Here is a 27752-nt window from a genome sequence, read left to right on the forward strand (position 1 = left end):
GAAATCCTCACAGCATAGCATGTAAAATAAGTAACTTAGATGTTTTTATTTCCTCTTTACAAATGAAGAAATCGAGACTCAGAAGGTTTAAGGTTGCCTAGCAATTAGAACTTTGGTCTTCTGGTGCCTGGTATAGAGCACTTTCTATTACAGATTATGAGGCTTCTTTGATTATGATTTTAGTAAGTGACTCTTTTTTGTCTTTGCATACCCAAAGCTTAGCACAATGTATGAGTGATCAATGAATAAATGAATCAGTGAATAGACAGGATCAAGGGCACAAATGGAGGAATTCGTTAGCTTTGCATAAAAGGGTCACTATCTTCTGAGATGAGCAGAGGAAAAGATGGATGTAGTCAGATTTTGAAGTGTGAAAGATGAAAAAAGTTGTGACAAATATTTCCACTCATCTGAGTCAAATAAAAGTTCAGAGTTTTCTACTGATGTAAGTGGAGGTGAGACAAGAAGAGAAGTTTGGAACAATCACTGTGGTTAAAAGCAGTAAGGGCTCAATTGAATTTAGCAGGAATTTGTGGTGGATCTAAACATTATTTCATGATTTCCGTTAGCAGCACTGGGTGGCGTGGAGATAGGGGTGGAGGATAACCCAGGGTTGAGGATCAACATATTGTAAGCATCGGGAAAAAAGGGGAGTTAAAGGATGTAGGGGTAAACAGTGCCTCATTGAAATGACATCAAGATTATACAGGGAGGGAAGTGAGAACTGACGAAATAAGCAATAGTTTGGGAATACAGGGATGCTTCATGGAACATCACAAAGGTCTTACAAAACACCTTTCTTTAGAGGCACTCAAAGTTCGAATTAAGTCCTCTCCAAAGAACAGCCTTGATGCCTGGAAAAGGGGACAGAGGAACGTTTCCTCTAGGGTTTGAATGGCCAGGAATAAGGGACTTATAAAAGTGACGTCATGCCCGACGCCACGGTGGTTGCCAAGGCGATTTGCGTAAGATAGGCTTGCAGTACGGCAAGGGATAGGATTCATTCAGCGTTCCCACTGGATAGAGCTGGAGACTGGGAGGGCTTAGAAGCTTTCACAGCCTGGTGCACCTGACACCTACCTCTCTCTTCCAGCAGGCCCCCTAGTTTCCAACATCTTCCTCCCCCCACCCTCGCCCCCGCGCCTTCCTTCAGCAACTTAATCCCGGAAATCATTCTCTGGGCTGGAACTAGGCCAAACTCCTCTCCTGGGCGTCTACAGCTCAGAGGGGTCCAACCCACTAGTGGCCCTGAGTGTTCATTGGTCCCTACAGGTGTCAATCATCACAACGGCCTCAGGGAGAGGTAGGGGATGGAGAAGGCGGAGGAGGCGGGATGGAACGGGCGAAGTATCCTCGGTAGCCTCTGGCCTCCGGCCCCTCTAGCGCGGGGAGGGCTGAGAAGGCAGTGGGTGGAGTGAAGCAGCCGTTCAGGGGGGAGCCGAGAGGAAGAGGTAGGGGTGGGGAGGGCCGCAGCCTTGCGCCTTTGTGGGGATTGGACCGGCCTGCCGAGGCTGGCCTTAGCCCGCCCACTCGCTCGCAGTCCTTCCTTCCCGAAGCTGGCGCCCCGCAATCTTCGACTTCGATTGGCTCTTCTGGCTCCGGCCCTGCAGTCACCTGCGCTTGCTCTCTCTTGAGCCGTGAACTCAAACCTCCATTTTACCCGTTTCCCGACTCCCTCCAAATCTGTGGGCCCGTGCTTTTAGTCCTTTCCTTCCCAGGCCCGCCCCCTCCCCCCCAGCAAAACCCAGAACCCACTCCATGCACAGAACCACGCCCACCTCTACTGACCGAGGGGCTGTGGACATCTATTGCATCAGGGTCATGAGGCTTCCAGAACCGGAGGTAACACACCGAACATTTGGATTAATTTGGAGGATGGACAAAGTCTCCATCCTCTTCCTCCTTCCCTCTAAATACCTACACATCTCCTTAGAGAAGCCGGGGCGGTACTGCAATAGCTAGCCTAACTTCCATCCCCTCCCCGCCTCCGTCGCAGTCCTCCGGCCACGACTTGCCCCTACCTGTGCAGCTTAACTGACCCCAGAATCCTCGAAATGACCCGATCTCCTCCCCCACCGCACCTCCTCCAGTGGAGCGTTATCACCTGCCTGACCTCCTGTCCCCTTGCCCTCACTGATTGCAGAGCAGCATTTGAATGAACCTCTGTGGAAAGCTGCCAGTCGTGGGGTTGAGAGGGCGCTAGCCAGAAGTAATGCTTAAAGAGGATGTATTTCATTCTTTGGCCGCACTCCCAGCCCGGGCCTTGCTGAGGGTGCATACAGTCCGGGCTGTATGTGTGTGTGGGGGGTGTAGCAAACTCTGGCGAGGTTTTCCTTAATTGCCTTATCATCCGAGCAGAGACGAGACATTTTAAGTATTTTCTGAAATATTGGAAAGAATGTGTAGATCTTCAATACTGCATAACCAAAAAGAATTCCACTTTTGAGTCTTCATTGGGGAAGGGTTATTTTACAGAGCAAAAGGATGAAATGATAAATCGGCATATTGCAGATAGTGGGCATTTAATAAATGTTTATTAAATTGAATTGAAATCCAGAGAAATTGACTTTACATATATGTTTATAGCCTACTGGGTACCTTGTGCATTGCTCTGCTATTGGGAAATTTGGTAACTGAGCAAGCAGGTTACTGCAGGAGTCCTCTAACGAGGAACCAAAACATTGTTAGTCACTGGGTCATCATGATCATCTCAAATAGTTACAGTTGACATTTAAAGTTTGTCAATCCTCTCAACTTATTTTGCAGATGAGAAACAGCTTGGGGTTAAGTGACTTTTCTAAGGTTACACAGTGACAGAATAGGGACTTGACCTCAGTCCAGTGCTTTTCCAGCTGCATTGCACTTATCTTCCACAGACAGGCTCTGTTCGTGTCTCAAAACAGCCCTGTCAAAGCCAGAAGCAAGTGTATTATAATTGTTAGGAATATTGGAAGAGAGTTTTAATATTATGAAAAAAAATGTGCAAACTTTTCTAGTTTTGCAATAATTGCTAAATTAAATCTCATCTTTATAATTGTATGACTTCTTAAATATTAAACTGTCCTACTCCTTTTGCCTAGGTCCCTTTCTTGACCAGTTGAAATCAATAAAAATATGGCTTTCTATGGCCGTAGTATGCTTTTTGCTATTGCTAAAACAAGGTAAGACTTGGAAGTTTTTACTCCCCATTCTATACTAGAGGAAATATTTCACTGAATTTGAGAGTTGAATGCAATTTTAGGAATCCTTGAGTTCCATTTTTCATATTTAATTTCTGAGATCTAGCATTCTGCCCACGGTTAAATATCAAGTTAGTGGCAAAGCTAGAAGTAGAACCCAGTAGTTAGTGTTTTTTCCCCTATTCCATAGGATTTTCCCAATATTTTCATAGTTTTAATATTTACTTAAACTTACTCAGATTTCCTTTGCATTGAATGCTCAAAATTGAGAGAATTTGATTACATGATCAATAAACTATTTTCAAGCTTTAACCATTGTTATATTAATTGTATATTATAGATATGCTGTAGCTGTAAAAGAGTTTAAAGTCATAGTTATAATTTATGGCTAGATACTGGGAGTAACAATGTCTAGTTGTAATATTTCATATTTCTATGGCACTTTATAAAGATTTACTGATCTCTTCATCACAATCCTTTATGGTAAATATTATCCTCCATTTTACTGATGAATCCTGGGGTACAGGCAGATTAAGTGACTTATTTATATAGTCTCAAACAGATAAAGTGACTTGCTTATAGTCATTCAACAAATAAGTGTCAGAGTCAGGATTCAAACCCAGTCTCTTTACTCCAAATATTTTAGTGCAAAATCTTTGCACTAAACTGAGTTGCTTATCTGTATTTACAGAAAGAATAAGAGCAAAGATGGGTTGTTAGCTATCCCATGAAAAGTTTTTAAAAAAAAAATTTTTTTTTTTTTTAGTACTAGTTTCATTTTTAAACAACCAGGTATACTGGTCTAACTTGAGATGTGGAGTGTTATATAGCTGGAATGTTCCATCTGTCATGGATTATTCTGATTCATGCTCATAAAACTGCAGGAATCTTAAGGGAAGGGCATTGTATAGGAGCTTATTATTTGAGGAAGTCCGTGGCACTGTACAAAGTAATTAACACTTTTATGTGATTGGCTAATCACTAGAGAGAAACTAAGTGTTTCATTAAAACTATGTTTATGTTACCAGCAGAGTAGCTACCAACAGTGTAATTTTACCCGTTGTATGAGAGTAGGGTTTTAAGATGGCAAAACTTTTTGATTTGGGTCCTGTTTGGTAATGTATCCTTAATATCAGCCATTTTCTGAGGTTTTAACTGCTGTGTTAACAGCTTATTCCTAGAAATGAACATATATTAAGCATGTTTTTTTTAGTTCTATTTTTCTACATTGTTGTCGTGTTTTAATATTTTCCTTAAAGAAACCTCCCTTATAACCAGGAAATATAGTTAAGTGAAATGAATACATTTCATTACCTGTCTACTAAGAAGTTGGAGGTACATGTTATCATTTCTTAGAAGTCAAGATTGGATGTTAGGTTGATAAGTTCTTTTGTCCTTTAGTGTTGTTTTCCTTGTGATCATAATATTTATTGTTATCTTGATTATGTTTATTTTGCTTTGTGTTATCATACAAATCTTATTTCTCTGAATTCCTTATGTATGTTGTTTCTTACAACTCAATAATAATTCCATTCATATACCATAATTTATTCATATGGCTTCAATTGGCACTCAATTTGTTTCTAATTTTTTCTACCATATTAAAATGTTGCCATAAATATTTTGATATGTATGGTATCTTTTCCTCTTTGTGTCTTCCTTAGAGTATATGCATAGTAGTAGTATTATACTGGAAAAAAGGTATAGACAATTTAGTCATTTATTTGGTATAGTTCCAAATTGTTTATAGTAGTTGGATCTATACTCCCATTTCATCCATAGAATATGAGTTTGCCTTCCTGTAGCCCTTCTTTCTTGCTTTTATATCTTTGCCAAATTGATGCGCACGAGGTTAAAATTTAGTGTTATTTTAATGTGTATTTTTCTTATTGTTAGTGATTTGGAACATGTTTTCACAAGGTTGTTTATAATTTATATATTTTTTAAAAAATATTTGCATTCCTTGATCACTTAAGACCTTTAATTAGGGAATGACTCTCAGTATTACTCAGCATGGACAGAGGAAAAAGGCAGGGTTTGGGATCAGAGGAACTGGATTTGAATCCCAGGATTGTCCCTTCCTATTTAGAGCTGTCATACAATCTCTTTGAGCTCCAGTTTCCTCTTTTATGAAATAAGGGGATTTAGCTAGATGAATCCTTCTGTGGTCCTTCCAGCTACAAATATATGATTCTTATATTTTTGTATGAGTACCCTATATATTTTGAAAGTCAGACATTTATATGAAATACTTGATGTGAAAATTTTTTCCCTAAGCAGCAGTTTCTCTTATTCAAATTAAATTTGATTTCTGATGAATTGTTTAATTCAGCCTCAGAATATGCTGCCACAAAGTAGAATAATAACAAACTATTTTATATTGTTTGCACTTAAAATATGAAGCTAAAATCCTGATTTCATTTTAAGTGGCTATATAAACTTTGCCTAAGGAATATAAAAACTTAAAACTTTTTTTTTGTTAAATTACTAAAAGTATATGCTTAATTCAGCAGTGTTCCTTTTTTTCTAGAGGTCCTCACCTTTTTGTTCACCCTAGCTACCCTCGATATTCCCCATCAGTTTCATTTCTTCAACTGGCAGACTCCCATTTAAATCAAACCTATGTGAAGAACTATGGAAGCAAAAAATTCTTGTATTCTATTCAATCAAGCAGCAAACTACCTCATTTACGAACTAAGGCAATACGAAAACTACATACATCCACATGTTGGCTTCAAGATTTCCCAGATAAACCTAAACAAACCATGGAAAAATCAGTAACAGCAAGCTCCCAAACCCCAAAAGAAACAGGGATTAAGACTGAGGAGGTTAAGCAATCTTTAAGACAAAAAATTGTGGATGAACTTAAACATTATTACAATGGATTTTACTTGCTTTGGATCGACACCAAAGTTGCTGCCAGGATCGTATGGAGACTGTTACATGGACAGGTGCTGACCAGACGAGAAAGACGAAGGGTAGGCAAGAAGAAGGGTGAAGTTGAAACTAACTTTTTGGGAGCTAAATTTTGAGTACAACTAACATGTTAAAAATTCAAAGGGATTTTTTTTTTTTTTTTTTGCTAAAGAAAAGAAAGGACTAAGACTTTGAATTCTTTACTAACTTTCTGTATAGCTTTGGGCAAGTTACTTAATCTATACTTCAAATTATTTAGCTGGAGAAAAGATATACATGTTTCCCAATCTTTATAAGATGTTGAGTGGCTTCAGATATGAATTGTCTTTTCAGTGCAAACTTAGTAGTATCTCAAGTATATACATGTTTTCAGAATCAATGTCAAAACATACTGCAATATTAGAGAGAGATTTTTGTCTTAGATGAAAGCAGTGAGATCTCATTAACATGTTTTGATTAATTTAGAAGATTTCCGTGACGATATATAATAAATATCCATACAGAGCCTTAGGGAAAGGGAACATCCTGTCTATTTTAGAAGCAGCAGCAGAAAATATGTCTTGGGTTTTAACACATTAGGAACCCAAAGCAACTTTTTGATATGTCTTAAAAGAATGAATATTCCATGTGCTTTTAATTTTTAAGCTGCTGAGAACTTGTGCTGATCTCTTCCGCCTGGTTCCATTTATCGTGTTCATAATTGTGCCCTTCATGGAATTTCTATTACCAGTATTTCTGAAACTCTTTCCAGACATGTTGCCATCAACTTTTGAAAGTGAATCCAAAAAGGTGTGTATATTTATACTTTAACTTGCTTTTCTCCTAAAAAATAGCAATAACATCCAACTTTTATTATGTCAACACAAAGAATGAATAGATTAAATTGTTGCCCAGATGAACCCATCAAAAGAGGGAGCCTTTATTGTTTTTTTTTTCCTGGGGATGATTGCATGAAGATTGAAAGTAAAGTCTCCTTATACCTGCTGACATTTAGGGGGATTGTTTTATAGTATAATCATAATCTTTTGTGGAGAAGTAGTATTTCAGTGATGTATCAGGGATTATAGCAAAGTTGAAAGAGCTACTGTAGAAGGTAATTGATATTAATATTGCTCCCAGTTCATTTTCTTAGAAACAGTCTTAGACTTTCTTTTCCCTTAAAAAACTGGGGCAAAAACTTGCCTTTTAAAAGAAACATATAACTGTGCTGCTGTACAAATCATCCAGTTTAATATATAGGCCTTTCAATTTTCTAATGACAGTAAAACCTAAAGCCATATGTTTTAGAAAATAAATATACGGAACTTTTTAATGGAAAGAAAGGATATGTAAAAGAAGATGTGTCAGAAATTGTTAGTAGTTTTACATTTTTGAGGCACACTGTTCAAGATTAAAATGAAGGGCATTCCAAATTCCATCCTCCAGAATTCTTTGAACTACGAGGAATTTAATCTCTGGAATCATGAATCAAAACTAGAATGAGCTACTGTAATTTCTTGAGTTATATGTATAAATATATTTATATTTATATATATGTCAACATACTGAACTGAACTAAAGCTTAAAAAAAACACAACCCAACAGTCTGAAAAAGACCTAGTTAAAAGATCATTCAAGTTGAAATAAATCCTTTATCTTTTTTTTTGCATTACAGCATGAAAATGTTTTCTTATCTTAGTCTATATTTATTGCAGCTTATAGTCTTATTGTAGTTAAAGTGCCTATCCAATATTGATAAAGAATGTTAAGCTTGTTAAGGGGAGATTTCACTGACTTTTCTTCATTTCATTTATTAATAATGTGCTTTTCCTAGTAGGCAAAACCCTAGGGAATAAAATTTCTGCACCTTTTAGCCTTACTTAAAGATGCAGAAAGCTTGTGGCCCTCAATCTAGGTAGTAGCTGTCCAAAAATATGCTTAATAAATAATGATAGTCTGTCCATATTACCACCTTTTTCTTATACTGCTTGTAAACTCTTATTATACTTCTGCTTATTTCCTGAATTGTTTTCTGCCCTCATCTTTTTGCTTGTATTTTCCAGCTATAATCTCTGTTGACATATTCTGTTATAAACTCTTTTGGATTTTTTCTCTTGAGGCCAGCAAACTGAACATGCTGCTACCTCACAGGACATGAGAGTCCTTTGTGTTAAGAAATGCTGTACCAGCCATATTTGTTTCACATTCCTGGATGAGTCATAAAATTATAGGTCTAGAGGTGGAAGGGACCTTAGAGGCCACTCACCTAACAGATTAATGTACATAGTTAAGAGTATTATACATAGTCTAAATTCAGCCTTAAAGCCAGCTAACCACTGAAAAGGAGCAAAACCATATGTATTCATAAATGAATATAGGTATTAAGGAATGAATTGAGGAGAAGATATAGGATTCCCTTTTCTAGATTAAGTACTTACAGCTCTATTTTGCTCAATTAGCTTCAATATTTGGTTACAATGTGGGAAGTGAAATATTCAAAATATGGGCCTTAACTTATTAGGGATTTGTCCAACAGAAATCCTTGTTGGTTTTGTTAGCTTTAGAGGTACTGACTGCCTTGATGAATTCTTTGCTAAACAGAATCATGGCATCTCAGAACTGGAAGGATCTAGTGTCCAATCCTGACATATTTAGATTTCCCTTCAATTGTGTCTTGAACAAATGCTCCTGCTTTCACTTGAATATCTTCAATGAGGAGATTATATGGTCCTTTTTAAGGTATTCTGTACTTTTGAATAGCTTTTTTTAATGTTAAAAGGCTTTTCATCAAATTGAACTAAAATCATTATCAATTATAATTCGTTCTAACTTATGACATTCATTTAAGGGTGCCCTTTGGATTAAATAGACATTGTAGTGGGCATCAACTACTACTTTTTTCTAGTATTTTATTTTTTTCCAATTACATGTAAAAATAATTTTCAACACTCATTTTTTATAACAATTTGAGCTTCAAGTTTTTCTTCTTCCTTCCCTCCTCTTTCCCCTCTCCAAAATGGCAAGCAATCTGATATAGGTTATATATATCAACAACTAGTTAATGGAGAAAGAAAGAAATAAAATTGTAAGATAAAAGTGACAAATTGTAAAATGAAGTTTTATCTTTTTTGTGCAGTGGTTCTAATATCTTTTAAAATAATATTTCTAAAAAATAAATATATTAAATGGAGATAGCTGAAATCAGTTAGAATTGATAATCCCTTTTCTCACCTAGCCTTGTTTGTTAAGACCCAGTCAAGGGAAAAAAAGATTAATTCTTTTTTTTTCTTCCATTAAGGAAGAAAAACAGAAAAAGAAAATGGCAGCAAAGTTGGAATTAGCAAAATTTCTTCAAGAAACTATTACAGAGATGGCGAGGAGGAACAGAGCCAAGTTGGGAAAAGGCTCCAAATTAGGAGATGCTTCTACCCAGTTTTCATCCTATGTAAAGCAGGTATCAGCCTTTTATACAGATAACTTCTGCAGGGAGGGATATGAAAGTGGAGGTGAATCCACAGAGCATGTGAATGTAATTAAGTGAAAGAAATATATATGTATTACATATTCATGTGAACAAATGAAATTTGTCATCATTTATTAGCTAGTGAATAAATTCCAGAGTGCAACAAAAATATAAGTCCGGTTAATAGATCTTTAATAAACTTACCTCAACATATGAAAGAGTATATTAATTTCCCCTTTATAATAATACAGTCCATAGTATGTTCTCTCAGTAATAGGAGTGTCAGTGTTTATGTAACCTATATGCCAGACAATGCTCATAAAAGTTTTTAGATTTATTAAAAGAACAGAATTAAACTTGCAGTTTATTCATGATTCTTCCACTAACCCCAGGCAAGTTTATTTACTTTTTTCTACCTGTTGGTGATGTGGTGGAGTTTAATTTGTAAAATGAACATAAGACCATCAGGTACTATCAGTAAATGTTTGGAGATTCTCCTAGGAAATGTGACTATAAAACAAAGAGCTACGGGGGAGGCTCAAGTAATAAGCATATTTTAATATCTCTTTTTTTTCCCATTGCCTAGGTCCAGACAGGCCATATACCTAGCACAAAGGAGATACTTCGGTTTTCCAAATTATTTGAGTATGACCTAACCTTGGAACATTTAGACCGACCTCAACTGGTTGCCCTGTGCAAACTCCTAGAGGTTCAGGCTCTTGGAACTAACAACCTGCTCCGCTTTCAGCTTCTGATGAAACTGAAATCTATTAAAGCAGATGATGAAGTAAGAGCCTAACTATAGTTTCACAGAGTCAGCAAGGAAACTTTATTTATTGTGGGCTAGCCTAGTTATGAAGTATTTGAATCAAGTCCTCAGGTGATGGCAGATCTGCCAAGATAAATGAAGAAACTCCCCCCTTTTCTCTATTCTTGAGTTCCCTTCATGGCACCAGTTACTCCTTTGAATCTCACTTAAAATCATAATTTCTTGTCATTCCTTGAACTCTCTCCTAAAGAATATGGCAAGCTGTCACTAATTCTAGTATTTTAGCTAAGACTAACAGAGCAGATAGGAGGAAAAGGAATTGGGATCTTGATATCACACTGACAGGGAAAGTTCACCACCTCACTCCTCCTGCCATGCTGCTATTAATCCAGTCAGTTTTCTGCTGGTGAACTTGATATCACAGGAAGAGTTTCCTGAGTATAATTAGTTGTTTTAGGGGGATAAAAAACCCAAAACATTTGGATACAATACTGCCTTGTTGGTGGACTACTTTAAAAAGATGTAAAATATGCTGAAAATACTGTTAAAGGTAGGTGATCAGAAAGGGCAGGTTTCCCAGGGACACCAAGGATCTATTCTGCATAGCTTCTCCTTAATTTCTTTCAGTATCACTGTATCAACATGGACAAATTTGTCAGAGCCATCATTTGTACTATAGGGAGTAGATGTCAAATCTTGTCATGGGTAATTCTGAAGTTTTAATACAGGATTATAGGATAGATTATTTCTTCCACCCTTTTATCTCTCTGGCTCTCTAAGACTGCTCTTGATGGTTAGTTTCACCTGTATAAAAATTTCTGGGAGAAGAATCCTTTTAGTATCCTGGGAAAAAAGGAGGACACTTCTTTCCTCTCATCTTACTTCCTCTATTCCATTTACCATTACAATTTTCCTGATAAGATTGCAACACCTCAGAGCCCCCCAAAGCTACAACTTTGGGCAGGAATCTTGTTTGTCATAACTGGACAGTTTTTCCTAGATGGGCTTAGAATTCATGGGTTTCTGTCAATTCTTCTGTTCCTTTTAGGTAATTGCCAAAGAAGGAGTGAATGCCCTGAGCGTCTCAGAACTACAAAGTGCTTGTAGAGCCCGAGGGATGAGATCACTGGGGCTCACTGAGAAACAATTGAGAGAACAGCTCACACAGGCAAGTAATAGCTTCCTTGGTCTCTTGTCAGAAGTTCTTCATTGTGTAGTTACGGATGTGCTTCCCCTGCATCCTAGGATCATAACTTTAGACCTGAAAGGTGATCTCAGGGGCCATCAAGTTTAAATCCTTCATTTTACACATGAGGAAACTGAAGACCTCCTCTTTTAAAAGACTTAACCAAATTCTCACTGACAGTAAGTATCAGGGATGTTATTTGAACATGGACACTTAATTAGAGCTATTGTTCAATTTTTAGACTAATTATATTTCCTATTATTTCATCTCTTCACTAAGAAGTAGTTGGTTTATAGTAGGACTTCTGGAAAGTCAGGATATCTTCCAGTTTGAATAAAGAAGGGATAAAGTCTACAAAAGTCCATCTATATGTAATAAATTTTCATTTTACCCCAGGGGCTTAAGCTAAAGACTTGATCCATTATTCCTGATTAATGAGAATTTTAGTAACTTTAGCTGACCCTCTTAAATATCTAGAACTTGGTGGGGGAGGGAAAAGGGACTGCCAAAATGAATTTTCTTAATGAAGATGAGCATATTATATACTTTTATTCAGTAAACTCCAGTGGCTCCCAGTGACTTAAAAGCAAATATAAACTCTTCTGTTTAGTATTGAAAGCTTTTTTTCTAATCTTACTACACATTATTTCCATCACCCACTTTATGGTCCAGTCAACTTGCTCTTCTTTACTCTTCCTCACAGACAGCACTAGTTTCCATCTCTTTACCTTTGCTTTGGTCACTCCCTCTCCTCCCCCGAGACCTATAATTTATTTCCCCCCTTCAATTCTATTACTTAAAAAATTCCTAGAATTTCCTTCAAGGGTCAACTCAAGTACCATCTTCTATATGAAACCTTTCCTGATCTTCCCAGCTACTGGTATCCCTCTTTTGAAAATCATTTTGTATGTATCTTTTATGTAACTGGATGTGTATATGTCTCTCCAGATAAAATATAAGCTCCCAGAAAGCTCTTTTATTTTTGTCTTTGTATCCTTAGTACCTAGGACAAAGCCTGATATTGGTAGGCACTTAACAAGTGCTTACTGATTACACAAGTGTGACTTCCCTTCTTTAAGGCTAGCCTTGTAGATCAAAATTACATATAGAAAGGTACTGACTGGCATTAGGACATGGAGACAATTATCATTTTTCAATTTTAACCCATATCCAGGGCGTATTTCTTCCAGAGGCTGCTTCCCTGGACTTCCCCAGCATTACTAGCTTGTTCCTTTTTTTAGATGATAAGTAGATCTAAAGATGCTGCTCACATTTTAAAATATTTATTCAGTACTTTGAGAGATTGAAGGAATCTTGTATCATAACTTTTGTAGTTTTATTCTGGCCTCTTTTACTGAAGGAATTGAGGGCTTTGGAGCAGCAACTGGTGGTGGGAATTTAATAAACTAAACTGATTCCATCTTATGAATCATTTCTGAAGCTAGTGCAGTTTACTTTCTATTCAATTTTATGGTTTTAGTCCAAAACTATTCAATTGTGGGAATTGTGAGAGGATTGTGTTGCATTGTTTGAATCTTTACCTATGTGACTGGGATGGCGGGGTATCTTTGCCTGCTGCTTAGAGAGGGACCTTAACTAAGGACCTAAGTTATGTTGATCAGAAACTCAGTTAGATCTTAAGATTGGTGTGAGGAATTTTCTTACAGTTATACATCTCAAACAATCCATGTCTTATCTGAAAACTGGCCCATACTGATCAATCAGTTATTATTTCTATGTTCTTTTGATTGTTCACAGACATTGAGGGAAAATTGGACATTTTTTTTTTTTTTTGATTTCAGGAAATTGTACTTTTTTACTCTCCCCTTCCCAACTTAAAAAGTCCTTAATTTTTACTCCAATTAGAAATCAGATTCAGTGCCAAAGTTGAAGAAAGCTACTGGTCCCAATTTATTGGATTATTGGCATGTATTGCTTAATAAATTGATAAGCTCATAAGCTTAAACCTTTGTTTCCTCAGTCATTTCATCTTTCACCTGCCACATTAGTGACTTCATTTATCCTACTAGTTAGAGAAGGTAGCCTGATGTGTAGAAAGAATATAGACTGTGGTTTTCAGGTAACTTGCATTTTACCTTTGGTTCTATTACCTTTTAACTGTCTGTGTGACTGAGCAAGTTATTTAACCTCTCATAAGTTTCATTTTCCATACTTGTAAAATGAGTAGTTTTGCCTAAAACTATAAGGTTTTTTACAGATAATTTGCTGATTGCTGAAGAAGGAATGAAGGACCTTAGCATACCACAGAAATACAAAGTATCTGTAGAAACTTAGAGATGAGTAGATCACTGGGTCTTTTGAATAGCTGAAAGAAAAGCTTACAGAGGGAAGAAGGAGTTTCGGCCCTTTTTAGAACTTTTTTCCATTGTTTTATTCCTTTCCCATCCTTCAGTGGCAGGACCTCCATCTGAAAGAGAATGTCCCTCCTTCTCTGTTGTTGTTGTCCCGTACCTTCTATCTGGTAGATGTGAAGCCAAAGCCTATAGAGATTCCTCCAAACATTGAGGTGAGTAATTTGATATATAGAGGATTTGTGTTTCTGTTATAACCAAGATTTATCCATGAGCATACTTGTTTCTACCTGTACCCGGTGCAATTAGCCCCTATTGGGATTTGGAGTTTGGCCTATTTTTAAAAATCTCTAGCCAAGGGCTAGAGTACTTTCTTTTTTCTTCTTGTATTTAGATTTCTGTTAGGATATTTCTTAGTTTTAAGTTTCTCTTTCTTTCACTTCCTTTTAATACTACTTTCCCTGTTTTTGACCAGCATGAATAGCTTTATTCTCACTTGATTCTTATTTCATTTACATATACTTCATAAGAGTTATATTTACTAGGGCATAATCCAGGTCAAAGAAGGATTCTTACAGAGAGTAAGGTCTTCCAGATGCTACTGTTTGTGGATGACATTGTGCTAATTAAAATGAGGTCTAGAGCACTGAAGAATCTCCTGGCTCTTGTAATCATTCTAAGTAGTTTGTTCAGTCCATCCACATAAGAAAACCAAGTGGATGAAGAACATTTGTTGCACAGATTTCAACATTCATTTGGATTGACTTCCATTAGAGCTTTTTCCAACAATATATGTATTAGGGAAAGACAATACAGATGTATAATGAGTTGGACCTAGAGTGGGAGGAGTAGAGTGGGCTGTATCATTTTCAAGAAATTACAAACTCTTTTATTGATTCCAAGATTCCTATGAAGGTTAAGGCACATCTTTTTAGTATTAACATTTTGTCAATGTTGATATATAGAAAACTGCTGCTTCCATGGAATTAAAAATTACATATAGAGTGAAGTGGAGAAGCACATGGTGATATGAGCAGGCTATAATATAAAACCCATTAAGAACTTTAAAGAATAGAAATGAAAGAATTCATTGAGGAATTGTATGGTAGAGAATATTTACTGGTCATGTAACAAGAACAAGGGATGAAAGTTAGGTAATTAGAATATATCTTAGTATCTGAAGAAAGCAAAGAATGCCTTCTGCATATTAAGTGGACCTGCATGTGTCAGACTTATGGGAATATATGGGGAAAAGTTGCACATAACAGGCAGGCATAGAGAAAGTAAATTCACTTAAAAAGTATAAATCCTTTAAAAATGTTTTAGTAACCCTTTTTTATTCCTTATGTTCTTTTCTTTTTTGATATCAGAATTGCTAGCCTTTCCCATAAATCCTTCTCCCTTTCCTCAGAAAACAACAAAAGGAAAAAAATACCCTTCCTTGTTAGAAAGAAATATATTGTCAAGTAAAACAAATTCACATATTGGTCATATCTAAAATATATATTTCTCTGCCTATTTCTCTTTCTGAATCTTGAATCTATTATCTCTTACAAGAAGTTGTTAGTATGCTTCACCATTTGTGTTATTGTATTCATCAGACTTCCTAAATCTTTAAAGTTTTTTTTGATACATTGTTGTAATAATCATAGAAATTATTTTGCTTCTGCTTACCTTGCATCATTTAATTCAAATCTTTCCAAGTTTCTCTGAATCCATTTCTTTTGTCATTTCTTAGTTCATATAAGTCTTCCCAGATTTCTTTGAAGTCATTGTTTTTTATCATTTCTTATAGCATGATAATTTTCTATTACATTCATATGCCATAATTTATTCAGCCATTTCTTTTTCAATTTCAGGTGACTTTCTTTTTTTTTTTTTTGAATGTCTTTGGGATCTACACCTAACAGTGATGTATGCATAATTTTATAGTCCTTTTGGTATAGTTCCAAATTGCTCTCTAGGATGATTGGATTGGTTCACAGCTCCACCAGCAGTGCATTAGTGTCCCGATTTTCCCAAACCCCTACAATGTTTTCCTTTTTTTTGTCATATTAGCCAAACTGATAATGAAGTGTTATCTCAAGAGTTGTTTTAATTTTTATTTCTCTAATAGTGATTTAGAACATTTTTTCATGTGACTATAGATAGCTTTGATTTATTTGTCTGAAAACTGTCCTTTAACCATTTATCAATTGGGGAATTAATTGTATTTTTATAAATTGACTCAGTTCTCTATATATTTGAGAAAGGAGACCTTTATCAGAAAGATATGTTACAACTTCCTTCCTCCCCCCATTTTTCTGCTTTCCTTTTAATTTTGGTGGCTTTTTAATGACTTTAATGGTTGTCACTTTATAATTTGAGATCTAATACAACTGCTAGGCTGGCCTTTCTTCATCTTTTTTTTTTTTTTTTATTATTGATTCACTTGTTCACTTGATATTCTTGTTCTTTCCAGTGATTTTTGTTAATTTTTTTCCCCTAACTCTATAAAGTAATTTGATACTCATTTGATTGGTATGGTATTAAATAAATAAATTAATTTAGGTATTGTTATTTTTATTATATTGGCCTAGCTTATCCATGAACAATTTATATTTCTCCAGTTATTTAAATCAGAGCTTCTTAAATGTTTTCACTTGTGACCCCTTTTCATTTGAAAAATTTTTACACGACTCTGTTTGGAAGCTGAGCCAAAGTGTTTCTGGCAGTGTTCATGTATGCCCAATGTAAAGTATATATTGTGTAATATATTGTATCTAGGTTATATTGTAACACATGTACAATGTATGGGATTGCCTGTCATTGGGGGGGAGGGAGTAAAAGGAGGGGGGGGATAATTTGGAAAAATGAATACAAGGGATAATATTATAAAAAAATTACTCATGCATATATACTGTGGGGAAAAAATTCTAAAAAAAAAAAAGTATATATTGTATATTCAGAACGAGGATGTAGTAAAGTCACATAATGCGACACAGACGAGCACTGCCAGAAACATCTCAGATTCATTATACTTTTGATTTCATTAATCTTTGGTTGTTGCATTCAGAAACCTTTTACTCCTGCCAGATTTTTCATGACCCTCACATTCAGTTTGTGACTCCATATGGGATCGCAAACCACAGTTAAAGAAGTTTTGATTAAGATTTATCCTTATTTATATGAAAAGTGTTTCATAATTATGTTCATGTAGTTCTTATGTCTATGTTGGCAGATAGAAAGTTTTATACTTTCTATAGTTATTTTAAATGGAATTTTTCTTTCCATGTCTTCCTGCTGGGTTTTATTGGTAATATTTAGACATGCTGATGATTTGTGCAGGTTTATTTTTTATCCTGCAACTTGCTAAAGTTGTTTATTATGCCACCTAGTTTTTTAGTTGGCTCTCTAGGGTTCATCATATCATCTGCAAAAAGGAGTTTTGTCATTGCTGTGCTTATTGTTTTGATTTATTTTTCTTGTCTTATTATAGCTAGCATTTCAAATACAGTATTAAAAAATGCTTTCCCCGATCTTATTGGAAAGGCTTCTAGTTTATTATAGATAATGCTTGTTTTGGGTTTTAGATAGATATTACTTATTTATCATTTAAAGAAAAGCCTCCTTTATTGCTTTGCTTTCTAGTATTTTTAATGGGAATGGGAGTTTTTTCTGAAATCTGTTGAATCTGATTTTTTGAGTCTTTTTTGCTGTAAACAGTTATACTTATAGAACCAGCCTTGCATTCCTAGAATAAATCCAGCTTGGTCATAATTATGAGCTATGTGATACTTTGATGTAATTTTGATTTTATTGAAGATTTTATTATTATTTAAAATTTTTGCTTCAATATTTATTAGAGAAATTGGTCTTTAGTTTTTTTTGTCTTTGTTGTCTGACACATATTTAACTTTTTTATAATCAAAGTGTTCTATTTTATTTCTTATAATTCTATATATTGTTTTACTGAGAATTCTTCACCTGTATACAACTGAGAAAGATATCTTCTATCCTTTACCTTTATTTATAATGTGGCTTTTTATGTTTGTTATGTTTTTATTTGGATCTTTTTTTCTTTTTCAATAGTATTTATTTTCCAAATACATGTAATGATAGTTTTCAACATTTGTTTTTGTAAGACTTTGTGTCCAAATTTTTCTTTCTCCCTTCTTTCTCCTCCTTTCCTTCCCAAGATAGCAAGTAATCTGATATAGATTAAATATGTGCAGTTCTTTAAACAAGAAAAATCAGATCAAAAGGGGAAAAACCATGAAAAACAAACAAATCTATTTTCTATCCTATTTTCTGCCAGATTGTTTTTCGGTTTTGTCCAATAGAGAATGCTTAACCCAGTAAGTAGGGTTTTGGGAATTATTGATCAAATTCTACTACTGTATTTGTTTGCTTCTGTGTGTTGCATACATAATCTTTTCTAGTGACCAACTTCTCTATTTTTTTCCCCACCAAATAGTTTTGATTATTGCTTTTGAGATTTGGTACTACTAGGCCCCCTTTCCACTTAAAAAAAAAATCATTTCCCATGAGATTCTTGAGTTTTTGTTTTTCCAGATGAATTTTACTTTTAGCTCCATAAAATAATCCTTTGGTAGTTTAGTATGGCATTAAATAAATAAATTCAGATAATTTTGTCATTTTTGTTATATTGGCATAGTCCAACTTTGAACAATTAATGTTTCTTGGTTTCTAAAGTCTTCATTTTTCCAAAGAGTATTTGTAATTTTAGTCATATATTTCCTCTGTGCATCTTGGCATGCAGATTCTAATTATTTTGTATCTCTTGAAGTTACTTTGAATGGAATTTCTCTTTTTATTTCTTCCTCATGAGTTTTATTGGTAATACATAAAAAATTGATAATTTCTGTGGATTAATTTTATAGCCCTTTTTCGCTGGAGTTATTGTTCCAATTAATTTTTTTAGTTGAATTTTTAAGTTTCTCTATATAAACCATTAGATCATGTGCAAAGACCATTAATTTTATTTCTTCCTTGCTTATGTTTATTCCCTTGTTTTTCTTGTCTTGCTATAGCTAGTATATGTAATACCATTTTCAAATAATAGTGGTATAATGGACATTTTAACTTTTTTATTGAAAAACCTTCATTATATATAATGCTGACTCTTGGTTTGGCAGGTATATTTACCACATTCGAGAAAAGCTCATTTATGCCTATATTTTTTAGTGTTGTAGTGTTGTACAGAAATGGGTGTTGTATTTTATAAACAATTTTTCACTCTTCATTTTTCTGTATCTCTGGCCTTTAATAAGTTCTCTTAAACTTATATTCCTAGTAGTGAGGAACAGAAGATTGAACGAAGTCAGTGTTTCTGGTGTGAACCTATGTAGAAAATCAAACTTTTACCTTTCTGTGCTAATGCCTTTTTGTGTCTGACTCAATAATTTTTACTGGTGAAAAAGGAATGCTGTTGCATGGCTCCAAACATTAAATAGTCAAGAGTGAGGAGCCAAAAGTTCTAGCCTCAGTTGTTAACTCTTGTGCACCAAGGAAAATCACTTAAACATTCAATATTTCCTTTAAATGTAGTATGGAATTTGTAACCCAGGTAAATGTTCATAAACCCCTTTGCCCTCTTTCCTACTCTCTTATGTATATCAGAAGCAGATCTGATTTCAACCTATTTCTGGAGGGACCCTGAGATAAGGGAGCAATTCTGGGTCTCATCTGGTAGGTATTTCTAGGTGAGCTAGGGTTTCATTCAAATTTCTGAATATATGTTAGAGCAGATATGAATCTTTAAACAATCCTGGTTTAGATGCCCCTAACACGGTAAACTTCTTAAATTGTGGTCCACAATCCCATAGGAGTGTCAGACACAAGTGAATATGGGTGATTACAAAATTATGATTTTTATCAGTTGTTGATTTGTATCAGTATTTTATATGACTATATGCCCAATAAAAATTTCTCTGGCAAAAAGAGATTGCAAGTAGAAAAAGTTTAAGAAGCCCTGACTAAGCCACAGATATTCAGGTCCAGATTTCGTATTTTAAAGACAGTCTAGCCTAGAAGAAATAGTTTATTTTTATCTCTCCTACCCCCATACTTTAAGTACTTCTCTAGGATATGGTAAAAGAGGAGCTAAAATTATGAGCATTGGGATAAGATGATATGCTCATGGGTATTTTCTTGATTATCTTATATTTTCTTGTTCATGTTCAGCCTCAGCTTTCCAAGTTATAAGATTTTCTATCCTATAAGGATTTGGAGGATAAATGTTAGTTTCCCAAAATATAATGATGAGTTTGTCAATCTGACTAATCTGTCCTAGAACATGACTTATAAGACATTGAATATTTGCTGGCATGTTGACTTATAATAAATTGAAATTGAGAGAACCATCCTGTCTCCTTTTGCCCTCTAGTCCTCATTCTGATACCTTAGCTTATACTTTGTCAAGTAATCAGTATTAGTAGGATGGGTATAAATATAAATTCTTAATGTGATTTGTTTTATTGGTATTCCTGAAAAATAACATGTTCTCTTTTTTTCCTTGCTTAGCTCTTTAAGGGAAAGCATGTGTGTTAGAATAATACTGATTAAAATATTCAGATTAATAATATTGGGGTATTATATGTCTTAAAGCTTATCACTAACTACAATGACCTTTAACTGTCAGATAAAGTGAGGAAGGGAATAAGTATTTATATAGCATCTACTTTATGCCATACACAGCGCTAAGTACTTTATATATATAACTTGTTTAGCTAAACTCTATCAAAATACAGAAGTCTCCCCAAATTTTTCTTTGGTCAAGATGGACCAATATTGCTGCAATATTAGAGCTCTATGAATAATTGAGAAAGGTTTTGTTTTGAAATAAGCATAGAATTAAAGCTATTAGTGGCCTTTTAATGTCTAATAATTGTAAATGCTTGCATGTAATTTGATTTATTTAGTACACAAACCTAAAGTTAAATTTGTATCTCTGTGTCCCATTTCTTGTGCTCATAAACTGTATAGTTAAAGGAATTTGTATATTTAATAGTGTTAAAAAAGTTTTGGCAGTTGTTGAAATATTTCTCTGGACTTCTAGGACAGTAGACTATTTATGGGGAACATAAAATACTGATACCAAAAGAACCTCCTAAAGAAATATCACCCTCTTTGTAAAGATCCTGGTAGACTTTTTAAAGGTTAGATAATTTGGCAGGGTTTTTTCCTTTATTTACAAGCTTTCTGAATAAACTAGAATGCTAAGTCAATAGTTATTTTCTTTAATAAGTAAAAGTTAATCAACTGTTTGCTTTATTGTTATGAAAGCTTATTGTTTGGACATTGCCAGAATTTAAAAATAATGCAGCATCTTCTAAATATTTGTATTTTGAACAGAATTATTGTTAAATTCATTAGCACAATCTCTGATTTTGTTGTTTCAGATTGAAGAATATAAAAAACTGCCACCTATTCCACCACAGCCACCTGTTTCATTACCTGGAAAACCTATTTCTTCTTCCAGAGTAAGCATTTTTATCATAGGAAAAGGACTTGTTTTGTTGTTGTTTGTTTATCTTCAAAGGCCCTTATAGTCTTGGACTAGAACAGTTGTGAAACAATGCATAATCCTTCTTTGCTTCTAAACAGGATGTTGTAGGCTGAAGTGTAGTCATCCTGTAACCACTACATTTTTGACCTTTTCAAGTATCAAACTTAAACATGTTAAGTCTAGAGACTAATTACAATACAGGCACATCCTTATTTTCTTCTGCCAATTAGAAATTATTTCCACATGTGGTGAATCTTACAAGGACCTTTATGTCATGAAATATTAGGAAAACAACCTAAATTTCAGCACAAGTGTACTCTGACCTCTTCCCCCAATTTTCCAGAAACCTTTAGCATAAAAGTCATTTGGGTGCCCTCTCCTCCATCAATGATTAAGCTCCTCAACCAGAATAAGAAGTAGGGACCACGGAACTGGACAAACAGTTAACAAACAACAGAAGCTAGTGATGAGCAGAGTAGACAAAATAGTAGTCCTTCCCTTGAGGGTATTTCTGGGCTGGTGATGGAAACTGTAGACACACCCAGAGGGATTATGTCAAGATACTGGTAATTCTAGTATACTGATGCATTAAGTGGTAAGTTTGTTTTGGTATTTTTAGAATGTAAACTTCCTTAGTCCTTCTCTTCCTCCTCCTTCTAGGCTTCCTCTGTTACCACCCTCCCTGTCATTTAATAGGCACATAAATTGCTTGTTGATTTATTTGTAAGACACACCCTGATATTAAATTGTAAACCAAACTGGACTTAACCTAATGAAATTAATCTGTGGCTCTTAGAGCATTCACATTGAAACCATGGTTTAATTCTAAAGTTATTTATTTCGATCTATTCTCTTCAGGTCAAATCACAAACATCATCCCAAAGCAGCAAGTAGTATAAATGGAGTCTAAGGCCACTTGAAGATGATGCTGTTACCTATTCATTCACTCCACTTCCCTACCTCTGTAGGTAAAGGAATTCCAGGCGCGGCTGTCTATATCTTCTTCGGAATATAGCCATTTTGACGTTCTAGCAGTTCTCCTTGAGGCCCTGAAACCTAGCTGGTGAACAGGTGATATTAGCAGTGAATCTAAGTTTACATACTTCAGAAAGTCCATTTTTTCTCTACCACTATTCACTCCCCTTGTAAATTAACTCCACAAATTGTAAATATGTAAAGATACCTGTTTATTATTGACTAAATTGTGTAATGTGTAGCTTTTGCAGTGGTCATATCTTTGGACATCTGCAATTTATTCAAAGCCCCTGAGAGGAAAAATTTCTTATATTATATGGCTTCTGCTTTGGTCTGTAAGACCTTACTCTCCTAGAGCATCACATCTTGGCTGAGGCTTTTGGAAGCACAGCAACTAGTGAACAAGACTTTATCAGCCAGATTGCTTTTTTTCTCAGGCAAATCTTTGATTTTTGCTAGTGCTTTGATAGGCCCATTTCATGCCCTTAAATTGAAATGCTGATGCTACTTACTCATGGTCGCAAAGCCCTCAAAACCAAGTAAGTTTTAGACAGGGGAAGGGGGGTGCTGCTCTGATGGAGAGACAAGAAAACATTTTAGAAGGGAGTGAGGAGTTAAAACGCATTGGCAGCTAGCAGAGCTTGGCCCCTGAGAGGCTGTTCTGTCTGATATCCCCTTTTGGGCTTGGAATGAGCTGCAGGATAGGCTGGGAAGGAGCTGCCACTATGCTAGCACATATGGCTTTCATTAGCCATCATTTTGCTAGGAAACATAATTAGGGTTTGTGGCTTAACTGTTTGTTTGGGTTGGGTGTTTTTTTTTTTACCCTCCCTGATCTATTTAAGTCTTTCACAAATCAGACTTTTTTTTTTGTTAGTCGTGGAGATTGTTTAAGTCTAATTGTCCCTTTCTGTGTTATGCAATAACAAATATTATGTTCATTATTTATTACTTAAAAACTTTTGACTTCCTTTGCTGGAAGATCACCACAGAGATGACCAATAGCTTTCTTAGTTTTAGAGAGGCTAGGGAGGGAATAGACGTTTAGGAGTCTGGGAGATGAAAAATGTTACCAGGCTTGCTGGTAACATTTAGTTATTTTTATTTCCTGGAAATTGAAAGCAGTTAGTTGGGTACCATTTAAAAACCAAGTGAAACTTAAATATGGTTCTTCAGGCTGCCTGAAACTACTTAAATGAGTAACTTACGTTAGTATTTCAAAACTAGAAATTATTTGCATTTTAAACTGGTTCCTCTGACTCTCTTTCATCAGGGGATGATCTCCATATTGTATTTCTAATCAACTCTAGTTATTTGAGCATTACGAATCCCCTGCTGTGCTAATGCAATATTCTGTGGACTATTGCCACTAGCCTAGCAAGGTGATTCATAATAAACTTTCACATTTCTAAAGTGGTGAGGTGTTTCTTTTTTCTTTCTTTCTTTTTTTAAAAGTTTATTTAGCTTACATTTTAAAGATTGAATGTAGGAGAAAGATTAGCCAGTTAATTTGCTCGATCCAAGTTGTCCAGTGATTCATAAGTACTAGTAGATATGTTAGATTTCTCTTTCTGTCCTTTCCTAGGGCAGAATAGGAATAATTAAGCCAAGGGAGAGCCCTTAGCTGGTTCTGACTGACCACCCACTTTTAAATTTTTCATTGTATCTGGACATTAACAGACTATTCTATTCTCAACACCATTTATCTCAAATTTCATGATTTGGATCTTTAAAAGCACATTGTCTTAGCCACATAACTTATGAGACTCTTATTTAAAAGGTATCATGTTGCTATAGCCAAAGTTAAACACAATCTTCCTGAAAAATAAGGAACATAAGGATATATTTAATTTCTCATTAGATTATATGGCTGTGTTTTAAATAAAATTTATGATTCTAATGAGCCAAAACATCTAGCATTTAATAAGCAAATGGCTCCAAAATGGCTATAACTGTTGTTCTAGAAGCATCTTTTTTTGTCTGTTAGGATTCATATCTGCCCTCTGTACCCTCCTAAGGAGAAAGGCTGTTAACAAGTCTTTCCCCTCTACCCCCCCCCCATCTCCATTACCACCTCTGATAGATGGATGTAGCCAGGTTTTCTGTGGTATTCTTTATCTATATTTCCCTTACCCAGCATTCTCTTAGATGGTAGTGTATAGGCATATTTCATAAAAAAGGATCATATAACCCTCATATTCAGTCATGCCTGGCCCATAGTATTTGGGGGCTGAGGAGAAGGAAGGAAGGAAAGATGTGATTCTTGAGAAGGAGAGTTACTTGTGATGGCTAAAATAAGTGAGATTTTCAGTAGCTGTCTTCATTTAGCAATCTGCAGTTGCCACACCTATGCTCTAATTCTATATTTTAATCATTGTAGTTCCTATCACATAATGTTAAGTTATATGTAATGCTAAACCATGGATTAAAGATTTCTCACTCTGTTATACAGTAAGTTACAGGCTCAGATAGTCAATTTGCTTAATATGAATGAGATTTTAGCTTGCCGCCTTCATAGTTGTAGGTGGTAAACACTTGACTTTATTATTATCGATGAAATTGACTTTTTGCTTCATTTGATGCTGAATCTTACTTACCTGAGATCAATAGGTTGCATTAGCATCACCAAGGGACAAAGGGGTCCCTGTGTTGTGGCAATTAGAAGAGACTGGAAAGGCCCAGTGCAATATTGATTAATACCAGTTAGTGCTGCTGTGATCCTAGACTCAAATCTTTTAACCCTCAGTAAACTAAACAGATTCAGCACCTTGATAGGCTTCTCTTTCAATCTAATGTCTTCATTAGATAAACTATATTCCATGCCCCAGGAGACCCAATCTGATCATTTAAGTGAAGCTACCATTTCATTTCCTATCAACTCAATCGACATTTGACAGTCAGCTCAATTCTCTGGGGGAATTCATGGGTTATTTAAGTAATAACAGCAAGGACATCAATTTTATAGTAATAGTGCCTTGTATTTTCTCCAGCACCTCTCCCCAAGGAGCATAAAGCACTTGATAGACTTTCATTCATTCACACAACATTCCTGTGAGGTAGGGCCAAGGCAGAGATTATTATCACTATTTTATAGATGGGAAAACTGAAGAAAAGGACTAGTCTAAAGTCCCATAGTAAATAGTAATAAAGCTGAGATTAATTTCCTGGCTTTGTCCACTAGAACATGCTTCTTTTAAACACAAACACACACAACCAAATTGCAGTAAGGTTGACAGTTTTACAGATAGAGAGGAATCAAGGATAACAGAAACAACTGCACAAGTGTCAGCACTGAGCTATAACAGAATGACCAACTCAAAGAAAAAACATTAAAGCAGCCATTTCCACTTTCCTCACAGAAATCAAAGGAATGAGCAACATCCTGAATTTGCCATTACATTTGGGAAGGGAAGGGGAGGGGGAGGGAGAGGCAGGAACTAGAAAGTCTGGGGCCTTAAGAGGTGCAGAGAAGGAACTATTGGAAAGGGGAGAGGCTTGGCTAGCAGTATAGGAAATAGCCCAGCAGGGGGCAGCAGAAAATACAATTATAAATGACAGAAACCTCTGGAGCATCCCCCACCCCAATAAAGGCGCCCCACCTTTTAACAGGAAGAGCCTTGGGAAGGCAATGATCTGCGATGTTGCCAGAGGAGGGACTTGCATGTAGGTAGTCTGGATATTTGGTGTGTATGACTTAGAGAGAACCATTTGTGGTATGAATGGAGGAGTGGCGAGCCTCAGTGCCTAGAAAGATATAGATCCCCTCCTGACCCTCAGGGACTACTTTTTTAAGTTCTTCCCAGGACACTCTATAGCTCACCATCCTACTCCCCCTCTTCTGGAAGGATAGCAGCCAGCACTTGGCCAAAATGATCTATTGTGTAGGGCAGCTCTTATCTGGGCCTGATGCCCAACCCCACGGCTAGGCACGCTGGCAGAAGGCTCCTGTCCATTCTTGTGTATTGGTGCTATCCCTAGACCATCCCAGAAGGACTAGAGCCTTTGGCAGCCTCTGAGAAGATTCAGAAGACATCAGGACGGATTTTTTTTTTTATGTCTTCAGTGCCTAGCAGTGCTTATAGTGGGCATTTAATACATTTTTGTTGAATTAAACTTAATCGAATGAAAGGGTAAATAGGAACTATAGGGCACATACCCTTTACAAAGATAGTGCAGCCCCAGTACATATTAATCTCATTTTCTCAGTCAATTCCCAGAATTCCTCTCTCCCTTTTCATACAACCCATATAAAACTGAAGCAGCAGCAATTTTTATTGAGGGACCTAAACTGAAAATAGATTTAGAACATAATTTAAAAAAATAAAACAGCAAAAGTAGCAAAAAAATATATGACCTTTTTTTAAAAATGTTTTTCCTTTTTTTTCTTTTTTCTTTTTTTTCAATATATAGCAACTGATGTCTCCCAGCCACTAGGAGCGCCCTACCCAATGGGTATATCTCTGGTAACAACCCTTTTTAAAAAGACATGTAAATATATACTCAGATTTATACACTTTGTGTTTTCTTCATAGTTATATACAACGCCCCAGAATGGGGCTGGGCCCCAGGGCCACAGATAGCCCACAGCCTTTGCCCCACCATCCTCTGGTACCAGGTGTGTTTGGTTAGCAAAGCAAATTAATATTGGAATTAATAAGCCACTAGTACCACCTTTCTGGAGCTGAGGTCACCCTCATTGGGGGCCTGAGGCACTGACTGACTAACCTCCCCATGCTGCAGCCTGAGGACAAGGCACCTGCCACCGGCATTCGGGAGGCTAGTATGTTAAAATAAAAACAGTACCAGAGAGAGCCCAGTTAGCCTTCACTTCCATGCCCACTCCCCATTCTCTCTGCCTTCCAGACAGGGAGAGGTCCTGGTCCAAGGTTAAGGGGAATGAAGTAGCCAACTGAAAGTACTCTTTTCCCCTTTTCCCAGCAGAGGGGACTGACATTAATTGATGTAAGGGAAATCAGCTCAGTGGGATAGAAATGGGCAGCAAAGGGAAGGCCTTGAGTTGTGGGCAGCCAACTCCTGTGGCCAGGAATAAGGAAAAAAGGAAGGGAGATGAGCCCAACCAAGAGTCAGGGGTCAGGATATCAGTTTGTAGAGTTCGTTGTGGGGGAATGTCAGCGCCGTTTGAGTCCCCCATTGGCCAGTGGGGCTGGATGTCGGGGCAGACAGGGCTCCTCAGGCAGTGGGTCATGGGAGAAGACTGAGTCCTCCCCGGAGGAGCAAGTAGAACTGCGGGTATCTGGAAAGCTGGGTGAATACTGGTCCAAGGGTACTGATAGGTCCAGGTACTCCTATGACAGAAATTTCAATGAGTCATAAGACAGGGGAGATATGTTTTTTTTTTTTTTCTCTCCTTAAGAAGATAAGACAAATCCAAGGAAAAACTAAGACAATCATACATTAGAAGGAATTGGGAGGAAAAGAAGAAAGGAGTGAAAGAATTAACAA

At 36.0% G+C, this 27752-nt stretch overlaps 2 protein-coding genes across 17 annotated transcripts in view; one reads left to right on the plus strand and one right to left on the minus strand.

Moving 5' to 3' along the window:
- Positions 1 to 1006: 1006 nt before the first annotated feature.
- On the plus strand, positions 1007 to 26798 carry LETM2 (leucine zipper and EF-hand containing transmembrane protein 2). Of its 10 annotated transcripts, none has more exons than XR_012486001.1 (11): positions 1296 to 1451; positions 3081 to 3161; positions 5710 to 6157; positions 6741 to 6884; positions 9373 to 9528; positions 10124 to 10324; positions 11355 to 11474; positions 13906 to 14019; positions 21208 to 21288; positions 22173 to 22385; positions 26700 to 26798. XR_012486001.1 is itself a non-coding variant. In XM_074287281.1 (10 exons), exons 2-10 carry the CDS (start codon positions 3115 to 3117, stop codon positions 22206 to 22208), a joined length of 1347 nt encoding a protein of 448 aa, XP_074143382.1. In that variant the 5' UTR covers positions 1297 to 1842; positions 3081 to 3114; the 3' UTR covers positions 22209 to 23705. The 10 variants fall into 10 exon arrangements, 8 of the variants coding, with proteins under 8 accessions (XP_074143385.1, XP_074143384.1, XP_074143381.1 ...); XR_012486002.1 differs by having other exon boundaries at positions 1297 to 1842; XM_074287281.1 differs by lacking the exon at positions 26700 to 26798 and having other exon boundaries at positions 1297 to 1842; positions 22173 to 23705.
- FGFR1 (fibroblast growth factor receptor 1) overlaps positions 26545 to 27752 on the minus strand; it is a 67074-nt gene continuing 65866 nt past the window's right edge. For all 7 annotated transcript variants that reach the window (XM_074287277.1, XM_074287276.1, XM_074287275.1 and 4 more), the window contains one exon: positions 26545 to 27595. In XM_074287277.1, coding sequence (XP_074143378.1) covers positions 27419 to 27595 — 177 coding nt within the window. In that variant the 3' untranslated portion in view covers positions 26545 to 27418. The remainder of the gene's footprint in view (positions 27596 to 27752) is intronic.

This window comes from Sminthopsis crassicaudata, chromosome 2 (genome assembly GCF_048593235.1).
Source record: "Sminthopsis crassicaudata isolate SCR6 chromosome 2, ASM4859323v1, whole genome shotgun sequence".
NCBI lineage: Eukaryota > Metazoa > Chordata > Mammalia > Dasyuromorphia > Dasyuridae > Sminthopsis > Sminthopsis crassicaudata.

Coding starts and splice junctions, on each gene's coding strand:
- LETM2 (XM_074287280.1), top strand. CDS start 3,115: ATGGCTTTCTATGGCCGTAGTATGCTTTTTGCTATTGCTAAAACAAG. Junction 6,158..6,740: donor CCAGACGAGAAAGACGAAGG/GTAGGCAAGAAG, acceptor TTAATTTTTAAG/CTGCTGAGAACTTGTGCTGA. Junction 11,475..13,905: donor TGAGAGAACAGCTCACACAG/GCAAGTAATAGC, acceptor CCCATCCTTCAG/TGGCAGGACCTCCATCTGAA.